At 34.1% G+C, this 21893-nt stretch overlaps 1 protein-coding gene across 1 annotated transcript in view; it reads left to right on the top strand.

The window, feature by feature from the left end:
• The window catches only part of LOC149263432 (uncharacterized), a 37864-nt gene that overhangs the window by 14198 nt on the left and 1773 nt on the right, over positions 1-21893 (top strand). The window contains exon 3 of the mRNA XM_089388334.1: positions 17137-17302. Coding sequence (XP_089244460.1) covers positions 17137-17302 — 166 coding nt within the window. The remainder of the gene's footprint in view (positions 1-17136; positions 17303-21893) is intronic.

Genomic DNA, 21893 nt, shown 5'->3' on the forward strand with positions numbered 1-21893 from the left:
CTTATCTAACCATGGATTGAGCTACAGAATTTTTGATTAGCTATCTAATTTGTACATTTTGGTAGCCATAGAGATGTTTTAATTATATTTCACAAAGAAAATATAAATTACAAGATATGAATGAATGATACCTTTTATTATGCCTAAGTGTAACCTAAATGACCGTGTATTTTGAAAATGTAGAAAAACTATGTGAAAAGGATGGAAGAAATGATAAAAGGATGTCAAAACGAGGATTAGACCTAGTGTTCGAGCACAACTTGGGACTAAATATGGAAGGACACAAGTTTATTAGTAGCACTTTCCATGAGGGAAAGTAGAGTGAGCCTGGGGAGGTTGTGTAGGATCAAAGGGAGTCTAGCCTCAGAGGGATACTATGAAGGAATGCCAGCTGCCCAGTGGAAGTTTGAACCTTCAGGTTCAAGCGAGAGTGGAGTTTTCAACCCATGCAAGGATAGTCATGAACCTTGTGCAGACACTCATGGTGGAGCAAGGAAAAGTTATGTTGCATGCAAGGAAAATTATGCACTTTTCAAGATAAAGCTTGGCCAAGTACAAAAGAAGACGTGGCACATGCGAGGAAAATCATGGTCATGCAAGGGAAAGTCATGACTCATGCAAGGGCAGTCATGGGTATGTAAGGAAAGTCACGGAGTTGGATATTTCAAGGTGTGAAGGAAATACCTTCCTCACTATGAGGGAGTTTTGGAATTTGGGTAGCTCAGAAGGTATTTCCAAGTGGAGAAAACCCAACAATAGTGTGGTTGGGAAAGTTACCCAAATGGTTGGGCTTTTGACCCAAATTAGTGGACTTAAGACCTAAGTTAACTAATTATTTATTCTAATTTGTGTTTGAGTTGTTAAATGAGGGTTTCTTAATGGAAAAGGAAAATCCCTAAGGTCACTCATACAAGTGATATAAATAAGAGAATAATGGAGAGGTCATACACACAATAACAATATCATACTTATGAGCTCAAGCAAACCTAAGAGAAATATTTGCATCTAGAAGAGGAAAAGTGAGAGGTCTATTTCTATGATTGGAAAGCATAAACCTATCTAGAAGAAGGAGGTCAAGTATGTCCCCTAAGTCGAGGCTTCAAGGAAAAATGGCAAGAAGAAGAATGGAAAACCATCATGCCCAACAAGAACAATAAGCAATACCTAACCAAAAAATGGCAAGAAGAAGAATGGAAAATAGAGAAAGACCACAATAGAAACACATGACAAAAACATAAAGCAACGTGGCTATGCTCGAAGTCAACAAACAACATATAAATATGTATCCAACAATAACAATCAAAGTGAAGCAAAACACCCCCTCTGCACCTCATCCATTAGTTCTCAACAAACCTAATCCATTAAGTTATGTTGTTTAGTGTGTCCATCACCAACATATGCACAAAATTTAGTTAGATTCCTTCCCAAGTCTTATAACAACCTCAAAATTCCAATATCCCTCTAAATAGCTCAAGAAGGAACTTTTCAGTATTTCATAGAGCTTGAGGGGATGCTCCCTTCTCTCTCTTCTCCATTGCATCACTTCCTTTAGTGTTGTTAATTCACGTGCCTAAAGTTCACATGAATCATTCTTCTTCCCTTTTTTGTTTGTTAGGGCAGTGTTTCCTCAAATGTGCATCTCCATAGTTCCAAAATGAAAATGGATTTATTTTCTCTCTAACCTTACGAGGGTTTTTTCTGGCCTTGTCTACGTGACATTGTTCTATATCTCTAGGAGTTGGCGCATGCTACAACAACCCTTGCATGTATGAAATATTTTTAGCAACATTGTGTTCAACCTTGTTTGTTCTACCTTTTTTCTAACGAGACTTTCATTCTCTAAGTTGCAACTCTTTAACTCATCGTTCAAGCTCCTAAAGGTTATTTTCTATTAGGGGGAATTTCCCCTTATTGCTTGTGGTGGACTTGGTCCATGTTGTTATGTACCATACTATTTTCCATCCCTTTATCTCTTGTTGTAATTGTGTCTTGATATGCATTGTCATACAAAAACTTGTTAGTATATTAGGCATAAACAGATTGACTTACTTTGTCATGGAAATATTATGCATGTCAATCTAAAGCATGTTGTTTGTTGTTGTTCACATATCTAAAACCCATGTTAGTCACATGTTCCAAGAATTAATAAGGGTATATTAGCACGTTTATAACCATATCATCACTAGTTTTGAAATTAACATTTTACCAAGATTAGCATTCATGACATCTGCAAGTTTAAAGGTTAGCATATACATATATACAACAGAAAAATTATCATATTGTTTTTAATAATCTACTTGAGAGCCTCTTCGGGTCTAAAGTTGAACCATGTTTTGAGCTCCCATTCCATCTGTTCTTGAGCCCATCTAGTCCAAGTGTTGAACTTTAGCTTCTCAATTCATTTTTTCTTAAGCCCATCCAAGTCTAGTGTTGAATCATGCACTTATACCACTTTGTAATGATCCCTCCCACCCCCTTGGACTTCCTAGGTTGTGGGAGGTGTTAATTTTAACTAAATTAACCTCCATGGTATCACTATGAAGATGGGGTTACAAAAATCCTTCTTCTCCAAAGCTTGTGGAATTAACTTTGGACAACACCATCGCATTCATCTCATCAAGAGCTTTATGGAAATATAAACTTTACCTCAATCTAACTCTCAGATTGAAAGATATGCTCACTTGGAGTCTGGACAATTATAACTTGCCATGTCAACAATGACCACTGCATGTCATCCATGCAAACCCATTGTGCCTTTGTTTCATATGCCACCTCGACCCAAACAATCGAGTCCTATAGGGCTCGATCCCTTTGCAGTTTCTTTTGTATTTGGTTTTGGAGGTAATCCAAGGTGCACAAATTAATCCAAGGTGCAATATCTCTTGGACCCCCAGATCTCTTCTTTCACATCACATGTTGTGGATCCCATAAGAACACACGTGGGTACTTCATCCAATATGGCATCGTCTACTTCACTTCATTCGCGAGTCCCACAATATGCAGGCCCTTCGCATTCCATTGCTTTCTACATTATATCTGGACCATTGAAGAAATCTAGTAACACTAACTTTTCCACCTTGTGAAACTCCTAAACCCTGGTTATTGATCCATCACCTTTGATATCTGGCAAAGCAAATATTTACATCAAGTGTAAACACCGCAGATTGCTTGAATCCTAATTTTCTCACCAAATAAAGTAACATCAGGCTCCACCCAAGTGGGGCCTATCCTAGATACATTTGTGCTCCCAAGGGAGTCCTCCCTCAATACGATAATCACTCTTATAGAGCCCATCCTGGATATCAATGTATTAATCCCCATTTACTAAGGAAGATCTAGCCCAGTCTAAATCTAGGTGTTTTTTAAGTTGCATTCTTGTTGACTTTCCAGATGCACAGATTCCTAAGTACATCCACTAGACTCAAGTGTATCCACCCATTTTGTATATCTGGATTCACTAGATGAAAAGGGTACAAAAACATATATGGAATTGATACATTATCATCCCAATAACCCATCTGATCCCAACTACAAAACATAACTTTCGCACCACTTAGACTTATAAAAGCTAAGAACCTTAAGGAACTTAGCCATAGTTCTCCTTGAAGCCTATCATTTCTTAGATCACTAACTCTATAGTGATAAAACCCTTATCCAAACACTTAACCTTCCACTTACTATAGTTATCCATAATACATTCCATGGATCCCAAACAAATACTATCAAATCTACAGATACATCATACATTGCATCATTCTCATTCCTTCACTAGGAAAGATAATCAATAGTCTTAAACAATTAGAGATCCATGATATTCACAACATATCAGACAATAAAATTCACACATTGTAATAGTCTAGCTAAGCACATCAAGCAATCATACATTAATATGAATATAGCTCTACATTTCATGATCATATCGGCAAACACAGAGGCCTCCAAGCCCCTCATAACCATAAAGACACTCACACACAACATTTCATCATAGAAAAATAGTAGTACCTCATTACTCCATTAGCAATGTTGTTACATATAATGTCATATCACATAAAAAAACATCATCCATCATTCATGGTTTAACATATATGAAAATAAATACATGGATTTAATTACTTCATCCTTATAAGAAGGAGTATGCAACCTTCAACGAGGCATTAATCCATGATCATCACAACATTTTAGATATAGGAAATCACATACTGTAATGGGTTATTTGAACACATCAAGCAACCATAGATATATATATGTGTGTGGGGGGGGGGGGGGGGGGGGGGGTGTGTGTTTGTGTGTGTGTGGCCAATGGGAACAATAGTAAACATAGAGATTCATGTCTCACATGACCATGAGAACATATCAACAAGCACTCATCATAGACATACAAAGATATCAACATTCCTCCATATGGAGTACTTAACCATACACCTTAATATCACACATTAGGCATTAATCATCATCCATAATAAAATGGGTACAAATAACTATACTTATCTGATCAACTTGAATGGTTGTTAACTAAGGGAGGGACTTCCACTCTCCAACCAACCATAAGGTAGCTACATTACAACCTTTCCTCCAGTTGACCACCCATGATCCAAATCCAGAGTTTGAGGAATTAAGTATTCATTGGAATTCACACCAACAATTATTCAAACAAATAATCAATATGAGGATTCCACTATCCAAGTGGTTTTTCAACTACTCCTAGGTAATAAGCACCATAATGACTCTCTTTATCTCTCAGAAATCAATCATATGGATTCACACAAGATTCAGTGAAGGTTTTATCATTCTAGGAGTATGATCTCACTCTAAGGGTCTTTTTTCAACCCCGAGGAAAGCATGGAGTGAATCAATATCTCCATTGAGCCTTATCGGCCAAATTCAACAACAATACATGCATTGGGTCACACCAAAATGCAATGAATGATTTCCCAATCACACCACAAAGGATTTCTACAATGTTGTTTCTCCTAATCACTCTCATTCCTACACATATGCTTTGCTTATGTTCTCCTTCACACCTCCTTTCTCACCCATCTCCCCCTCTTTTTTTTCATTACCCTTCTCTTTTCTATCTCTTGCATGTTGACTTCCTAAACACATCCCACAAGAATAGGGACAACATGGTTTTGTCCTTCACTCAAGCAACCCATACACAACTTCAATGCTCACATCAACATGTCCATAAATTCATCAGGGAGATAGCTAGCGGAATACATGAAGTGGCTTGGGTTTACATTTAGCACAAACAACTCCTCCTCCTCGTACCTTTGAATCTAGGTGCACTCCTCCGACCCAATCATTATTTGTATTCCCATGTTATTCACATGAATTAATTTACATGGGGACTTGTACAAGGGGTAGCAAAAATGGTTGTCATAGAAAAGTGTTTTTGCAATGTTTTTTTCTTCACCCTCACCTAAGAGAAATTTCTAGGAGAATCGTTGAATTAAGGAATAAATTATATTGATATAAGGTATGGCTTCTGTAGAAGAATCATGAGGTTTGTCTGTCTATATTGACTATGCCTATGTCAATATGCATGATGCATGCTCTACTAATCCCTGTTGTTTTCTAGGAAACATGTTCTTTTAAATATAGTTGAACTCCTTATGGAAAATAGTCACAAGTTGAAATCTTTTCAATCTCTATCTATGTTCCTTGATCATTATTTGGAAAGAAGTGCTCAGTATGAAAGTTACTACCACCCATTAAATTAGCTTTCCAACAGGTTATGCATTCGGGCCTAGATTGGTTGGCCCTATGTGTGTGTTATCATGAGCATCCAATGGGATAGACCATGGTTACTATCACACACAAAAAAAAAAAAAAAAATTCATTTGGTTACTGTTATTTAGGGTTTTCATATATATATATATATATATATATATATATATATATATATATATATATATATATATATATATATATATATATATATATATATATATATATTTATTTATATTTATATATATTTGTGTGTGTGTAATGATTTCACTGTATATATGACATACTTGTTGATTTTAACCCTTAGGGTTAGCTAAATTTTTCTTGTTCCCATCGCCAAAGAACCTCACTAATGGGAGGTCACAGAGTCAATTCTCCTCGACATCCTTGGGGTTAGGCTTTTCTAATAAGCCGATATGATGTGATCCTTTCGGGTGGATCTACCTAGATATTTCCTTGGAAAAAAACATACTTTTTTATTCTTGTTTAATATTTTATGCATCTAACCTTCCCTTACTTCTTTATTCATCTTGCAGGTAAGAATTTCTTACATGTGTACAAGGGGATAAAATATGGATAATAGGTTGGAATAGTTATGTAGGATCTCCTTCTTGCCACTCACACTTCTCTTCTTTACATTTTTCTTCTTTATAGGTTTCTTCTAACACTTCTAAGTCATTTCAAGGTTAAATTAGGATTATTTTAGGATCATGCCCCAGTGTTTTTAGGTTGTTTTAGGATTATATCAATGGTTTCTATGCTGTACATAGTGTTTTAGGGTTGGCAGATTTAAATCTTCCATGCAACATGGAATTTAGGTTTCAAGTTGCAAGCCCACCCCTATCTTAAGGGCTAATAAAATAATTATGGGTTGTTTTGGGTCATTGCATAAGTGTGTAGGTGGTTCCTAGGCCTAAATATTTTAAAATAGGCTCTAATGCCATGTGTGAGGCCCTTGAATAGGGTCTCAAGCTGAAGATTGCAATAAAAAATCTTCTAATAAATGAAAGGAAAAAGTGTATAAATCACATATTTCTATTTCAAATTTTACATATTTGTATGTTCCATCATGTATACAATTTAACGAGTTTAACAATAACAACATATATAAATTTTCAATTTGGAAATAGCTGATAGCATTTTAAGTAAACACCTTTAGCTGAGGTTTTTACTAAGCCTCCTCAAGTACTTTATCCCTTATCTGTTTCTAGCAGAGATGGGAAACCAAAGGTTTTTTATAATGAGATATCTAAATTATCACAAGGAACCTAGGCGTTCCCAAACATAATGAACCAATCCTAAAAGAATATGATGCTTTGATAATTGTTATTATTAAAAATGTATATCATTTCCCCAAACTAAATTAAAAGCATCAATGCAACTTTGGCACGAAGAATCAAGTTAGAACACTATATAGTTTTGTAACATATAGTCAAAAATCCAACCAGTGCATTATGAATATTATAATGCACCAGTGCATGAAGATATACATAACACACTACATGCCCAAGTTTTTTTATTACAAAATATAATTTTTTATAGTAAAAAATAAAATAAAATAGTATATTGGTGTGTTCTAGTACCCAAATAATGTACTAGAATGTCTCACTGTCGGGCACAACACACCAAGGTAAAATGCTATTAAAAAAGTTAACAAACAAGATTTCATTATCACAATTCCTTTGGTGCTCACTCTCCTTATACAACAACCTCGGTTGTATTGCTCTATACTTTAGCTTCTTCAATTTTAGTTTTGTTGATCAATTCAATTCATTTTCGAACTTTGGAAAATAATGCACATTTTCATTTTTTTCTCTATATGGAACCATACCTCATTGGATGGGAAGAGACCAAGTAAATTGTTTATTACCTCCTTATTTTCAATTTCACTAGATAAAAAATTCCAAAGAAGGTTAAAGTTGCTCATTTTTTATATTTTTAAAAACAATTCCATGCGATGCACTTCATGGGTTCAACTCGCACCAGGCTACTCGGTGTGTCCTGTGAATTTACAAGAAGCATTGCTTGCATTCCATCTATCTAGATGCCCTATCATTCATGCATTATAAAACACAACACAATGAAAATTTTGGTCAGCATTAATTATGATTTCCATCATACAAGAGACGCCAACATGCATATCGGTTTGTTTCATGACAACATGTGAATCAGTGTGTTTCATGACCACATGCACATCAGTGCATTTTAGGAACCCCATTACCAATGCAACATAAAACACAACACACTGAAATGGCTTGTTTTCATCAATAATGTGTCTCGTCTTAAAAGAGGCATATGTGTGCATTTTCATGTGTTTCATGACTACCAGTGTGAGTCTTGTGTTACTATTATCTGAATAATTGTGTTAATTTCGTGCGATTAAAGGTTTGAACACTGCACAAATATCCTTTTTTTGCTTTTTTAACTATGTATTGGTCAGACCTTATTTGTTATTGGATTTAGTATAGAAGCGAGTAGTTATTCCTATCTAATGGTGAGAGCAAGACCGTGAGGATTTATGCATCGAAGTGCATGTAAATTTTGTCGTGTGCCACATTACAGTAATTTTTTGTTTACTCAATTACTTTAAGTGCACCATATTCGACCCAAACGAGGGGATACTAACCAAGATTGTGTAGATGTGGAAGTCATAGGAGGACCAATTTATACTACAAGTTTGGCCAATATCACTGAGTGCCTTGACCAATATTTACTTCTTGATAGAGATCGTGATTCGAGGGGAGAGGATTGAACTTCGTTCAAGATTGGACTCATGTAGATCGATGCATCAACTAGTTACCTAGTATTGTATGAGTCTAAAGGGTTGGGAGAGAGGCTCCAGTTATATCTTGCTCATGCATAACCTATTGATCCAAGCAATGGTTACCATAGAAGGTAGATTTATGGATCATTAAGAGGTTGTTGAATCATAGGGGATGGGATACATATTGTTGAGCAAGTGTTTTGTGGTCATTTATTTGCATAGGCATTTTTTATTAGAGAGGGCATAGCATTACCATTGACTCGATGCTTTGTCTAATATGGAGGGGATTTTTCATTTGGGTCCATCTTGTGTTGTTTATTGTATGAGCATGTGGCCTCCTTGTCGCCTTTCCTAGATATTTATTTTGGGGACTTATGAGATCCAATGTTACGTTGGTGAGGTGAAGTGTTTGATTCAATTAACAAGGAGTTGAGAGTTCTTAAAGCACTAGCGAAGGACACTAGTAGAGGTGTTATGTTTTTCATATGTGGGGGAGATCCTAGTATGGTCATGTTTCCTGGTGGAGTTCACTTGGTGAGTCATATAATCTATGTTTAACTTGTTTTGATTTCTGTATTATATAATCATGTGTGATTAACATGCCTATTGTGGTGGTGTGTTTATATTGGGCCTTAGGGTTAAGAGTTGTTTTCAATGGATTTTGCGATAATGTTAAAGGCTTCAACAGTGTCACAGTCAATGCCTATGGTAGATGGTTTTTTGGGAAGGTAGATGAGATCTCATGAATAAGAGGTAGGGTCTTACCTGGTGAGATATGTAGAGTTTGGCCCTTCAGTGGAGGCAGAATGGTCAATCACATACCTTTGGATGCAACTAGCTTTATTTGTGGCAATAATTTGACGTGGACTTGGTGGGAGTACATGACGTGAGGGAGATAGGTTTAACATATGATATGAGGAGGATTATAGCACTTATGGTTGTCAAATGGTGACAACTTTTGCAACATGCAGTGTTAGTGAGAGTGGTGGTGAGATGTCAACATGCTCGACTAGCAAAGGGCAGAGGATCCATTTTTCCACAAGGGGATCTTGATTTTCCACCACCCTAGATGTGGATATAAGTAATCTTATGTATTTCAGACTAGCTTGTATAGGTTGATGTATTACATGTTGTATATGGGCGTAGCCCAAATTTTGTACATGAATCAATAGTCTTTTGATGCAGTCGTAGTGAGAGTCGACCAAATGTACCAATTTTTATACATTTGACTTAAGATTTATTTATGGCATGTTTATTGATTTTTATAAGATGTATGTTTGACATGTATATTGATATGTTTATCGCTCATGTATATTGATACATATATCACTTATGCATACTATGTTTCCTCGTATCATGTTAATGTTTTTGTCGTTGTTGTTTTATTTATAAAATGCATTATGAGTACACTAATGATGAACATTGTTAATTATTTATCTAAGTTTAAAATAAATTTGATATGTATCAATAATTTGAATTTAGACTTGCTATATAATGTTTAACTTAGTTTTTGAAATCATTTTTCTTGGATTATGGTTGTAAAAACTTATAAGTATTAATGCCATACAATGTTTAACTCTTCTTCGACGTGGATTTTTTGTTGTCTAACAAGATACAATATGTTGATTAAAAGTGTTTACAAACTTCAAATGATTCTATCAATGATTTCACAATTTTATCAATTTGTGAAAGATTTGTGTTTTGGTTTCATATAGTTTAGTTCCATTTGAATCTTATATATGCATTAAGATATGTTGAAATATCCTTGGTATGATCTAGCTAAGGAAATACCTTCTACAATGTTGTGTTTGGTTTTAACACTTATTATAGTAACTCTAAAGTTTCTTGAAATTCTGATGTACCTTATAGATTTGAATTATGTGATTAAGATAACCTAAAAATAATAAGCTAGAATCTATTGTTACTTGGGATATTCTTGTGTATATATTGTTACACTGCAAATATAATAAATATGTTCATTAAACAACTTCGAATTCATACAATACCCATGAGGTTTACACCAACTGGTTTGTGTGGGGTTTAGTTATCACCAGGTCATAGGTTCAAATATCATGGGTAGGGGTTGAGGATGGGAGCCACCTTTGGGGGAATTAAATAATCCCAAGGGTCGTCCAAGCTCGACCGAACTTCACATGATCTTGGTGATAACATCCCACTAGCAGGTAGATCGTTCTTCCATCCAACATTGGGGTTGGCCTCAGCCTAGGCTCAAGTTAGTTGAAAAAAAAAAGAATTTATACAAAATCCCAACTAAGTGCATTATACCTAATTCATTCAATTAATGTGATTTGCAAAATATCACAATGATAAATATTAAATATGTCTACTTTGTATTTATTCTCCTCATATAAATAATTATTATTTGTTTATATTAACTTTATAAATCCTATTATGGATGCTTTGTGTATAAAAAATATTAGAAGGATAAATAAATTAAAATAAAAAAAATGTTCCCGCATTAAAGATTTCATAAGAAAGAACATCATTGATAATAAATGTTTAAAAGCATATGTTAGTTTTTTCTAAAATCTTCTTTACTCAATGGCTAATTTTTTCACAATCTATTAGGCAATCTTGTGTCCACATTAATTTTACAAATTGTAAGTTGGACACTTTATTATATATATATATATATATATATATATATATATATATATATATATATATAAATGTCAATATCATAACTTGCATAAAAAACAATATTATTATAGTAAACATTTAAAAAAAAACATCGTGCTCTATCTTAAGATAAATTTTGTCTGCTATATTAAAACTTAGTCCATGTGTTTTCAAAAAAATGACAAATTAATATCTTCAAATGTTGAAACAACATTTACATATCACTCTTTGTTTTTCCATCACCATTCAATGTTTCCATCACCATTCAACTATCTGAAACATTTTTTTGTCACTATCCCATTTCCTTATTTTCTCTTCATCATACATGATCCATAGTTGTGTTGCCTCCCCATTGCAAAGAAATAATTTATTGATGATATCAATTATTTCAGATTTTGTAAAAGCCACATTAAGACCATTTCATGTACAAAATTGCATTTAAATTTGCAATGATGCATATTTTAAAATTTTAGCAACTTATTCATATTTGTTACGTTGAAGAAGGTTGAAGGAGGTTATCTTAAAAAAAAATGGATTTCGTAAAACTAGATTGAGATATCATGTGTGTTTAGGTGAAAAAAGACAATGAATGGTATAACCTAATATTGCAGAAGAAAGCAATCATTTTTCAGGTGTATTGTCAATAAAGAACATCATATTGTAGAATAATTATGAATCACTTAGGTGGTTTTACATGAGAGCGTTAAATAGAAGTAGAATGATTTGACTTCTTTAATATTTTTGGATATGATGTTTGAAAGGATTATCAATTGAATGATCTGGTTTTTTATCAAAAATAAGAATTTGGTATCTTTCTTCCTATAGTATCTACCTCCTGATAATAGTTTGTGGTATTTTTGGACCAATCCAATATCTTTTGCATTTGAACTTAATCTTAAATCATGATTTTAAAATTTTAAATCGACAATTATCTAAATGCACATGTATAAATAACACTGAATTCAATTTGATAAATGAATCATAAACAAAATATGGACTTACTGCAAACAATGAGGGAGAACTTTAAGAACTTACAATGCTATGGAATGAGCTAGAATGTGAAGAATTTACCATTTAATATTGTAACATTCTTTTTCCACATTTGATTCATAACCATCATCAATATGTGAATATAATATAAAAACAAAATTTAAGAAACATAGAACAATCCAACTTCAATTAGAATTTTGAAGGGATTTTAAAAGTTATCAATGTGTCGTGTTATTTTTTGACATGACAATGCATCTATTTAAATGCAATGGTATGCTAAGTCATGATATGCAACGAACAATGACCTCCTTTTTTTCCTTGGCAAAATTTGCATTGTGAATATTTACATTTGTATTTTGTTAGTTAAATTCTCTAGCAGTGTGTTTTTATATAAAAAGCGCACTGATGCTTTACACTATATAGCACACTGAAAAAACAAGTTACCAACAAAAGTAATGCACATATTTATCATCAATGAGACAAAAACATACAACTAAGAAAAGAGTAGGATTTTCATTTTTCTAAATGTGTGTTTATAAATTAAAACTACAATCCTTATTTTATTATTTCACCAAAACTTAGAAGATTTGTGTAAGTGAGATTGCATCAAAGAATTTAGAATGGGAAGATTTCTTTGAAAAGCCAAATTTGTAAGGGATTAGAATAAGTCACATACAAATCCATAGAGGAAAAAATTGAGGTGTGTGACTTCATTATATTGATCATCTCAATATTTATGTTATTTCATTCAAACTTTTAATGCATTTCAGAAAAAATAGAAAGGAATCATTTTTTAAATGTGTGTTTATAAAATAAACCTTAATACTTATTTATTCTTTCGCAAAAATTTAAAGGGAAGATTTGTGCAAGAGATATTTACCAACAAAGGCTTTGGAGTGGGTATATTCTTCCTAAAGAGTCAAGTTTGTAAGGGATCATCGCAACTTATGTACAAATATGCAAAGAATTTTGTTTAGGTAAGTAACTTCATTCTATTGTGATCTCAATATTTCCCTTATTTGATTTAACCAATTTTAAGTGCACAAAAATAGAAGGGTTTCATACTTATTTTCAGTATTGGAATCCCTAACTTTATTGCTGCTTCTCTTAGTTTCCCTCTCAATATTTCAAATGGAGATTTATTTTTTCCTTTAATAAATAGATTTTGTAAAGTTTCTTTACTCTTATATAGGGAATTTGATATTAATTGCAATTAGAACCATCATTACATTGGATCGTACACTCTATCATTGTGAGTTTAAAAAAATTGTAAACAACATTTTCAAATTTGTAATAGCATTGTAATCATATAACTAGTGCATATGTATAAAGCATCAGTGTGTAGTTTTTTTCTTGTGCATACAAAAATCTTATTTTGTGAAAAAATATTTTATAATTTATATATCTGATCATTTCTGACTTTTATTATAAAAGAACTTATTGTTGTGAGCACAATCTCAGTGAAAAGAAGTGTAAAAGCTTTATGGAAATGTTTCAAAGAGAGAAATTAGGTGGTTCAAAAAATAATCAACATGAAGCTTGTTGAGTCGTTGATTTGTCACCATTTCACTATTATTTACAACCATCTTTTTGACCATTTGTGCATTCCTTCACCCATTTAGTACCCCATTTTCCACAATTTCTCGTAAAAACATCACAATCATTTCCAATGCTCAAAGTGGTTAATTAGCATATATTTCCTTTATTTCTAATGAGTTAATTAGAATTATGATTGGTTTTACTAATGACAATTTACCAGCTCTGTTCTTACAGATAATTTCAGCAGCAATCTTCGTGATTAAGGCATTAGAACCATTTTAGAAGGAAATCATGCACATGGGTTTTGTTTCTAAGACCCCTAATATATATTTTGATTGTTCAAATATCACCCAACTCACACGTGTGAACCTCTAGCATTTGATAAAAGGAAATAAGTAGTTTTTTCAGGAAGTCAACTTTGGACATGATTTCTGAGCCAATGAAGATGAATTTTGGAAAACTAAAACATAGATTTTTTGTAGAACAAGCCGAGTTATGTTCCACGCAAGCGTTTTCCTCAAATTTTGAAGGATCTGGGAGATTTTCTTGATTCTTTAAAATGTATTTTCCCATAATTCAAGTTCTAATCGTTTTCTAAAAATCCCAAATTATATTTTTGTTAGAGATTGATCCTAAATAACAGGGAATTGGTTGCGACATGCGCATACCCCCTATGTATAAATAAACATTCAATTAATAGAATAGGGAGGAACAATAAACAGATATTTTAGTTTGAATTCATGTATACATTGTTTCCTTTGTTATAACATCAAAGAGACGATCCTTTTATTTCCATTGGACATTCGTGAGTGATTGATATCATTTAGAGTAAAATTTCTAAGTTTCTTCAAGCTTCGTGCAATCACCTTTAGGGCCCCTTGTGGATGTATGATCTACCTGTGGTATAAAATATTTTATTACCTTGTAATTCATTTGTTTCCATGCTCTAGTTTTATTTTGTTTTGTTACAACATTGTGTTAGGTATTATGTTTCAAGATTTTAATCATTACTCTTTTCTTTTCTAAATTGTAATGAAGCACTTGAAAAACCCAAAAAGATTTACATTTACAATTTTTTCATTTGTATCATATTATTTCCATTAAACTAGATCTCTAACTTATATTCATGCTTGCTAGAGTAGGATTTACGATGCTTTCTCAAGTTTAGAATTATATGCTTTCATAGTAGCTAAATGTCAATGCATTTGTATATTAAAATTACTTGCTCTCTTAGAATAATTTATATGTGTTATAAGGAATTTTCATGATTGTGGAGCAAAGATAAGTTCCCTAGATATAGTGGTCTGATCTAGAACAACAAAAGGCAAAAATATTCAAGTTTTCCTTAGAGAAATTGGAAAATGGGAAAGAAGCCTACCTAGAATATGTAGCAAGCCTTCCTTTCCTTCTTGCATGTAAGCTCCAAGTTTTATAATTAGAACCTACACACACGACTAAAACAAGCAAAGAAACCACAATCCACATAGGATAATCTAAAATCTCTATTTAATGAATAGGCATAGCATTGAAATACATGAGTGCAAACATAACACATAAAATATAGGAAAACAAGATACTTTGTGTTTTGATAAATATAGGAGAGAGTTTACAACAATTAATATAAGTTGATCTTGTAGATGTCTTCCCAAGTTCACGTGTCCTTCCTTGTCACAAAGCACACCTCAACACCAACCCTAATGCATGAATGTGATGACTCCTTTATGTTCAAAGCAACAACATGAGGGCACTATCAATCTCCAAAATCTAACCCAGACCTTATGGGAGGTAGTAAATTTAAAGGAGTGTGGTAGTTTAGAAATTCTTATCCAATTACCAATCTAGACTTGAGATCCACTTAAGATGGGAGTATGAGCTCAAGGGATAATAGATAAGGTCTCCAATATAGGATTTGAGTTCTTATCCATGGTAAATTGTTAAAACTACCTTGGAAGGTTTGAATTTTATTTTTATTTTTCCCGAATTTCTAGAATCAGCACACTTGCAAAAGGGAGCAACGAGTGTTGACTAGTGATGTCTAACATGTATGAAACTTGTGTTGAATGCAGGTGGCTAAAGAGGCAAGGTGCGCTAGGGCTAAAAATAGTGTTTTTGAGCTAATTGTCCCAAAAACTCATAATTTTTGGAGAAGTGGTGCTTAGGGATTTGTGAATGGGTTATGATAAAGTGTTCCAGAATGTTGATTGATCCAGTTTGAAGACCTATTGTGTTGATGTGACAAAATGGCTTGTAAAAATATGTTTTCATAGATTAGTTTTGTAAATTTTATTAGATTAAAGTTCCATGATTTCCTAGACTAAAGTCACTCACTTTCCTAGACTAAGAGTACTTGCTTTCATAGAATAGTTTTGAATGCTTTCTTAGATAAATTTCCTTACTTTTAGCATCAAGGATTATCTTAATTGGTCAAGTCCCAATTATTAAGCACGTGTTATTGGGAGGTCATAAATTCAATTCTCTCGACACCTTCGGGGTCAGGCTCTATGTTTGAGCTAATGAAAAGTACTCCCTTTAGTTGGATCTCCCTAGAACAATATTTTGTGGACATAATGAGTCATCAATCTCTGGTGATCATGAACCACATAGAAAAATAAATTAATTAATAAAAAAAAATAAAAAGATTTATTTCCTTGCTTTCATAGGATAGTTTTTATGCTTTATTAGAATAGATTTCCAATTTTCATAAGATAGATTCATATGCTTTCCTAGAAGAAAATTTCTTTATTTTCATAGATTAAAGTTACTTGGTTTCATAGAATAATTCTATTGTCTTTTATGTATTAAATTCATATGCTTTCATATATCACAATGTTATGCTTTCCTAGAATAAGTTTATACGCTTTCATAAAATAGATTTATATGTTCTCATGGAAGAATTTTACCTACTTGCTAGATTAACTTTCAAAGCTTTCATTTGCTTCCTTAGATTAATATTTCCAATGCTTTCTCAGAGTAATATTTTCTTTCACGTAAATCTATTTATAGTATAATGTAAACCAAAATTCCTAGCATATATTTTGTGGTATACTTCATAAGTTTAGACACTCCGATTGATACTTTAATGTAATGGAATTTAAAGCATAATCAAATTGATCGAAATTTTGGGCATTGTTGTCAGGGAAGTATCTATAGGATTTAGCCTTCAATCTAGATTTATTTTCAATTTACACAACCCTAGATGGAAGGGTGGGTGATATCAGAGGTAAGAACTTGTGCATCACATTGTGAGGTTCCTCCTAACCTTAGTTGTTGTATTTCATTTCATTCTTAGTTGCATTCATCTTATTTGCATACGTTAACTTTATTCATTTTAAAATGCATGTATAGAGAAAGAGATTCTAGAGGTAGATTCATTAGAGGAAGAACTTCAATTCCACAATCACCTACCACCACCACTAAACCATGTGGTGGAGTAAGAACCGCGTCACAATCCACATCATGAATTCCTACTTTTGCAGGTAGATGAAGACCACCTCTTGGAGGTTGAAGAGTTGGCAGAGGAGGTTAAAGAAATGGATGGAGATGGTGACAATGAGGAAGATCCCTATGGATTTATTATCCAGGGCACTGATACAAATATCAATATGAAGAATATTTCTCCATCAGTACTTCAAAACTTCCATGGTATGAGATCAGAATATCCAAAAAAATAATTTTGAAATTAATTACTTTGTAGAAGTTATGATTTTTTGCAAAATTCTCAAAATTAAAGGTGTTTCCTGCTACATTGAAATATGGAGCTCTAAAATGATTTATGGGATTAGGAACAAATTTTGTGAGTTCATGGGATGTAATGAGGCAACTATTTTTAGAAAGATATAAGGATTATTGCATATAACATGATCTTAAAGAGAAAATATTTAAAATGAGCCAAAAATAGGACAAGAATCTCGAGGACTTGAATATCTGTGTTTAATGTTAAAAGAGAAAAATTACATAAACTAGGATTTTATACATTAAAAACCCTTTTACTTAGAGAAATCATGGATGAATGGATTAATATCCTTAATCTAATGGGTAAAGGGGATGCATTTCAGCCATCATTTGAGGAAATTTTTGAGTTGTGTAAGCACATATCAAGAGGAAGGGAAAAGTATGGAAAAATCCTTCGGGGTCTAGCCATAGAAAGAGTAAGTAAATCAACATTAGGGTTGATCGGTCGAGATGAACTTGGAAATTTCTTGGGTAATTTTAAAACAGACATTCTTGGAAGCCTAAGTGAACAAATAGATATGCTACGAATGCAAAATAAGAAAAAAGTTGAGAATGTTGATTTATTTGTCTTATGTCCTAGATGTAGAAAGAAGCATCCATTGAAAGAATGTCCACTTGATAACATTGAAATTTGTGTCGATTGTGAAAAAACACATACTACAAATGATTGTACATCATTACTAAGATTGAAAGCAATCTATTAGGAAGATAGTGGAGAAAATAAAGCACCAGAACAACTTTGTTTTGTCGCCCCAAGAAGACCTTGGCAACCCCAACAATCAGGTATAATGTAAGACCCTTCCCAACAATTTAAAGCTTATCCACAACAATCTTAAAATAATTGGAATATGTCATTTCCTTGGCAACCTTGACCACCCCAACCTCAAAATCAGTCTTGGCAACAAGGTTGGCAAGGATATTATGGAAGAAATCCATAATATTACCCATATTTCCCTCAGTAAACTTGTTATTCTTAGTTCTAATCTCAATACCATCCACCTCCACCACAACATCAACCATAGCCTTAGTTGACTTCTAGTCACCTCTCCAATTACCTCCTACACAACCATCTCAAAGACCCACTCCCACTCAACTATCTACACAACCATTTTTGAAACCAAATAATAAAGTAACTTAGCGCACTTACAATGTTGAAGTTCAAAATTTTCAAACAACTCCTTTTGTTATAAATGATATTCATCTTAGATCATGAAAATTGCAAAAAAAAATCCTCTTATTGTCATTAAAGAACAGCATTAAGAAGAAGAAGATCTAGAGGAGACCAAAAAATCACGGACCATATTTGATGGAGAGCAACCATTATAACTTGAGGTTGAAGAGTTCCTCACATAGATATAATCAGATCCTTTATGCATCCAAGAGATTAACCATCCCATAATAGAAAATCCCAATGGCAAAGAATAAGAGGATATACAGAGTGATCCATATGACAAAGTGAACCAAGGGCATCACAACTATATCGAACTTTGGTTCCAGACAATCATTAAGCTGGAGCACCACTCTCTTCTTCAATAGTTCTTGGCATCATCTTAATCAAAGCATCTAGTCTCTCACATTCTAGTATATATCAAAGCATATCTTTAAAACATGCATATGAAATTATTTTTCATCTCGTTACGTTCCATTGGAAGTATTATTATACTTGAAAGATATTTTTTATTTTTATTTTCAGATAGAGTAGGATAGAGTAAATAAATAAAAAATAAAGAGAAGAAATCAATCATATTGTGAAAATCAATTTACTTGCGCAGTTGGACACAAGATTTTCTTGAAAACCAAGCAACTGGCGAGAAAACTTCACAATAAGTTCTATAATTTCACATTGGTTTCAATCTTTTATTATCATTCTTCAAATCACTTTTGGTTTTATGCTTGAGTTTTTTGATGTGGGATTCTTCAAGGCCCACTGTGGTGAAGTAAAATTAGAAGTGCAGACACAAATGAATTCATCTAGCCTGATAATGGGTCTAGCCACAATAAATACATTCTATGGAAGATTTCCTTAGGTTAGAACCAATCAAGAGGGCCTACCTCTTGGTCGCTTATCCTACTTGATGATGTCCTCGCTTTCTCGCTCCAGCAATCTCTCGCTTCCTTCTTCAAGCTCTTGAAACAAGTAAACAAAAACAACGCGCAAACATAATAATAGACAAATTACAATTCAACCTACTTAATGAGTCAAGAAGCATTAAGACACGAATATGTAATATTACAAAACATGTAGGAAATCAATCAATAGTTGCATATATTAATATCAAAGAGAGATTACAACCATTCATCTTGATGTTGCAGTCTTCCTCTGACAAGACCAAGTTCCCACACACTTTTGCTAGCACTCCATGATGGCTTCAAACAAAAATAGTTTAAAGGCTCTTCCCTTTAGGCTTCACTCCAAACCAAACACATTTCTCCCTCACACAATTAGATGGCTACAACTAGTAATAGCTTGCTCGTCTAATAAAAATAGTACACTCACACTTAGCCAACACCCTAACTAGCTTGTGCTTGGGAAGAAGGGAGGTTTATATAGGAAATATGGATGGGAGATGGATCCTCTTCTCATGGGAGAAGGACTTATCCCTTGAGGTAGTTCCATCATTATAGGGTAAATGAGCCCAAACTGTCAACCTCGACCCCGTCTAGCCAAACCATTTACCAAACTTCCATTACAAAGCTTCTAGAGTTGGAAGCTTCGGCTCCAAATTTAAAAAAATTTCCAAAATAGGACCGGCACAACTGGAACACAACTCAGTCACACTGGTCGGCGCAGGGAATAGTGCTAATCTCTTCACATTGGCGCGAGGGATACAAAGGTCATTAGTGTTGGCCTTGTAAACTGGGAAAAACAGAAGTTTCAGGGGAAATGGTGCAAAAGGGAAAATATTTGTTCATGGATAGGGAAAAAATGGGAGTTTCTCTGTGAAGGCAAAGCATGCGGGGTTCACTATAGAGGTCCTCCAGGACCAAGGAACGGGGAGTACAGGGACAGTGACAAAATTTTGTGTAACAGATGCCCCCTAAAGTGTGAAGGCTGAGCCGAAGCGAGGGATGAAATGCTTTATGAATCAATGTGGGGAACCGGTCTATCATCGGAAAACCTACAAGCAAGTACAGAAACATATACATAAACTGAGATCTCTGTCAAATGATACATGAATCGTGGCATGGACGTAGCCATCCAGAGAATGATCATGTAAATGGATCCAGGTATGGATGCAGCCATCCGTCAAAGAGGATCATAATGAAACCAAGGTATGGTCGTAGCCATCCAGTAATGAGAAGGATCACTTATGATAACTCATGGTATGTTCGCAGCCAGCCATCTAAAAGAGACATGCATATCATCATAAACCATGTCACACCACTTCGCAATCTGGACTTGTGTGATCAAAGTACCGATCCTAGCATGCGAATAGATGTGTTGACATCAAACATGCTAGAAAGTCGCTTGATTACCAGCCAATGATGTAAACTCTTAACAAGCACGAGAGAAACCACCAATAATGACAATGGCCCTCAAGGTACTATCAGCACAATCCACGGAATGTGAATACAGGAACTGAAGTCGAAAACTCGTGAAATCACTCAATCAAAAGCCAATGACATGAACTTGTCGTCGAGTGCGAAGAACTTGCCATTAAGGCATGCAAGCTCTAAGGTACTGGAAGGGAGTCTCTCAATCAACTTCCCGGATAATGAGTTGATGTCGACAGAAAGCAACTATGTCGAAGGAGGGCCATAATGAATCCCACATCATCAACGCGAGACGAGAGGATTCAAAATGATTTTGGATGATACAGAGAAAAAGAGGTAAGTGTAACTGCAAAAGGACAAGTCTTGAACATATCAACAATACAACTGGAAGTTTGGTAGCTTTTGGATCCATGGGATCGGTGGTCATAATGACATGGCAGACATCAAATGGAATTCAAAAATGATCATTCCAAACCCAGGAAGGTCAATGATATAAAGGAGGATGTCCCAACCTGACACGAAGCAAAGAGTGCCATGTTCAAGAGTAAATTGTCGACACTACTCGATAGATTTCCAAACTTTCCCCCACCATTTCTGGCAAGTACCCCAATTATTTTTTAATTGCAAGCTTGAAGGGGATATCATATGCTTGCACTGTAAGTTCATCCTTCAAATGAATCTGACCTAGTAATTTTAATGGGCCCTAGGAAGGAGAAGCTCTTGTTCGTCATGGTGACGAATCCGATGTCATTTAATAGTTTAACGAGTCTGACAAAGGTGTAACTTGGTATCTTTTTCATGTTTATAGAGTTTGAAAAAGACACATAAAGAAAACTCCACATGGTCCCTTTTCGTACATTTGTGTCTCTCAAGCCTGAAAAGGTAGAAAACAATACTTGAGAGAACCACTTGACCATTTCAGTCAAGGAGTAACTTTTTCATAAATGGTGCCTCCCAGCCCAAAAAATGGGTAAAATTATATTGGGCACACGACGTTTCGCATCCA

Source organism: Pinus tabuliformis, chromosome 6 (assembly GCF_031772625.1).
Source record: "Pinus tabuliformis cultivar Carrire ecotype Pingquan chromosome 6, CPIR1, whole genome shotgun sequence".
In the NCBI taxonomy this organism is placed as follows: domain Eukaryota; kingdom Viridiplantae; phylum Streptophyta; class Pinopsida; order Pinales; family Pinaceae; genus Pinus; species Pinus tabuliformis.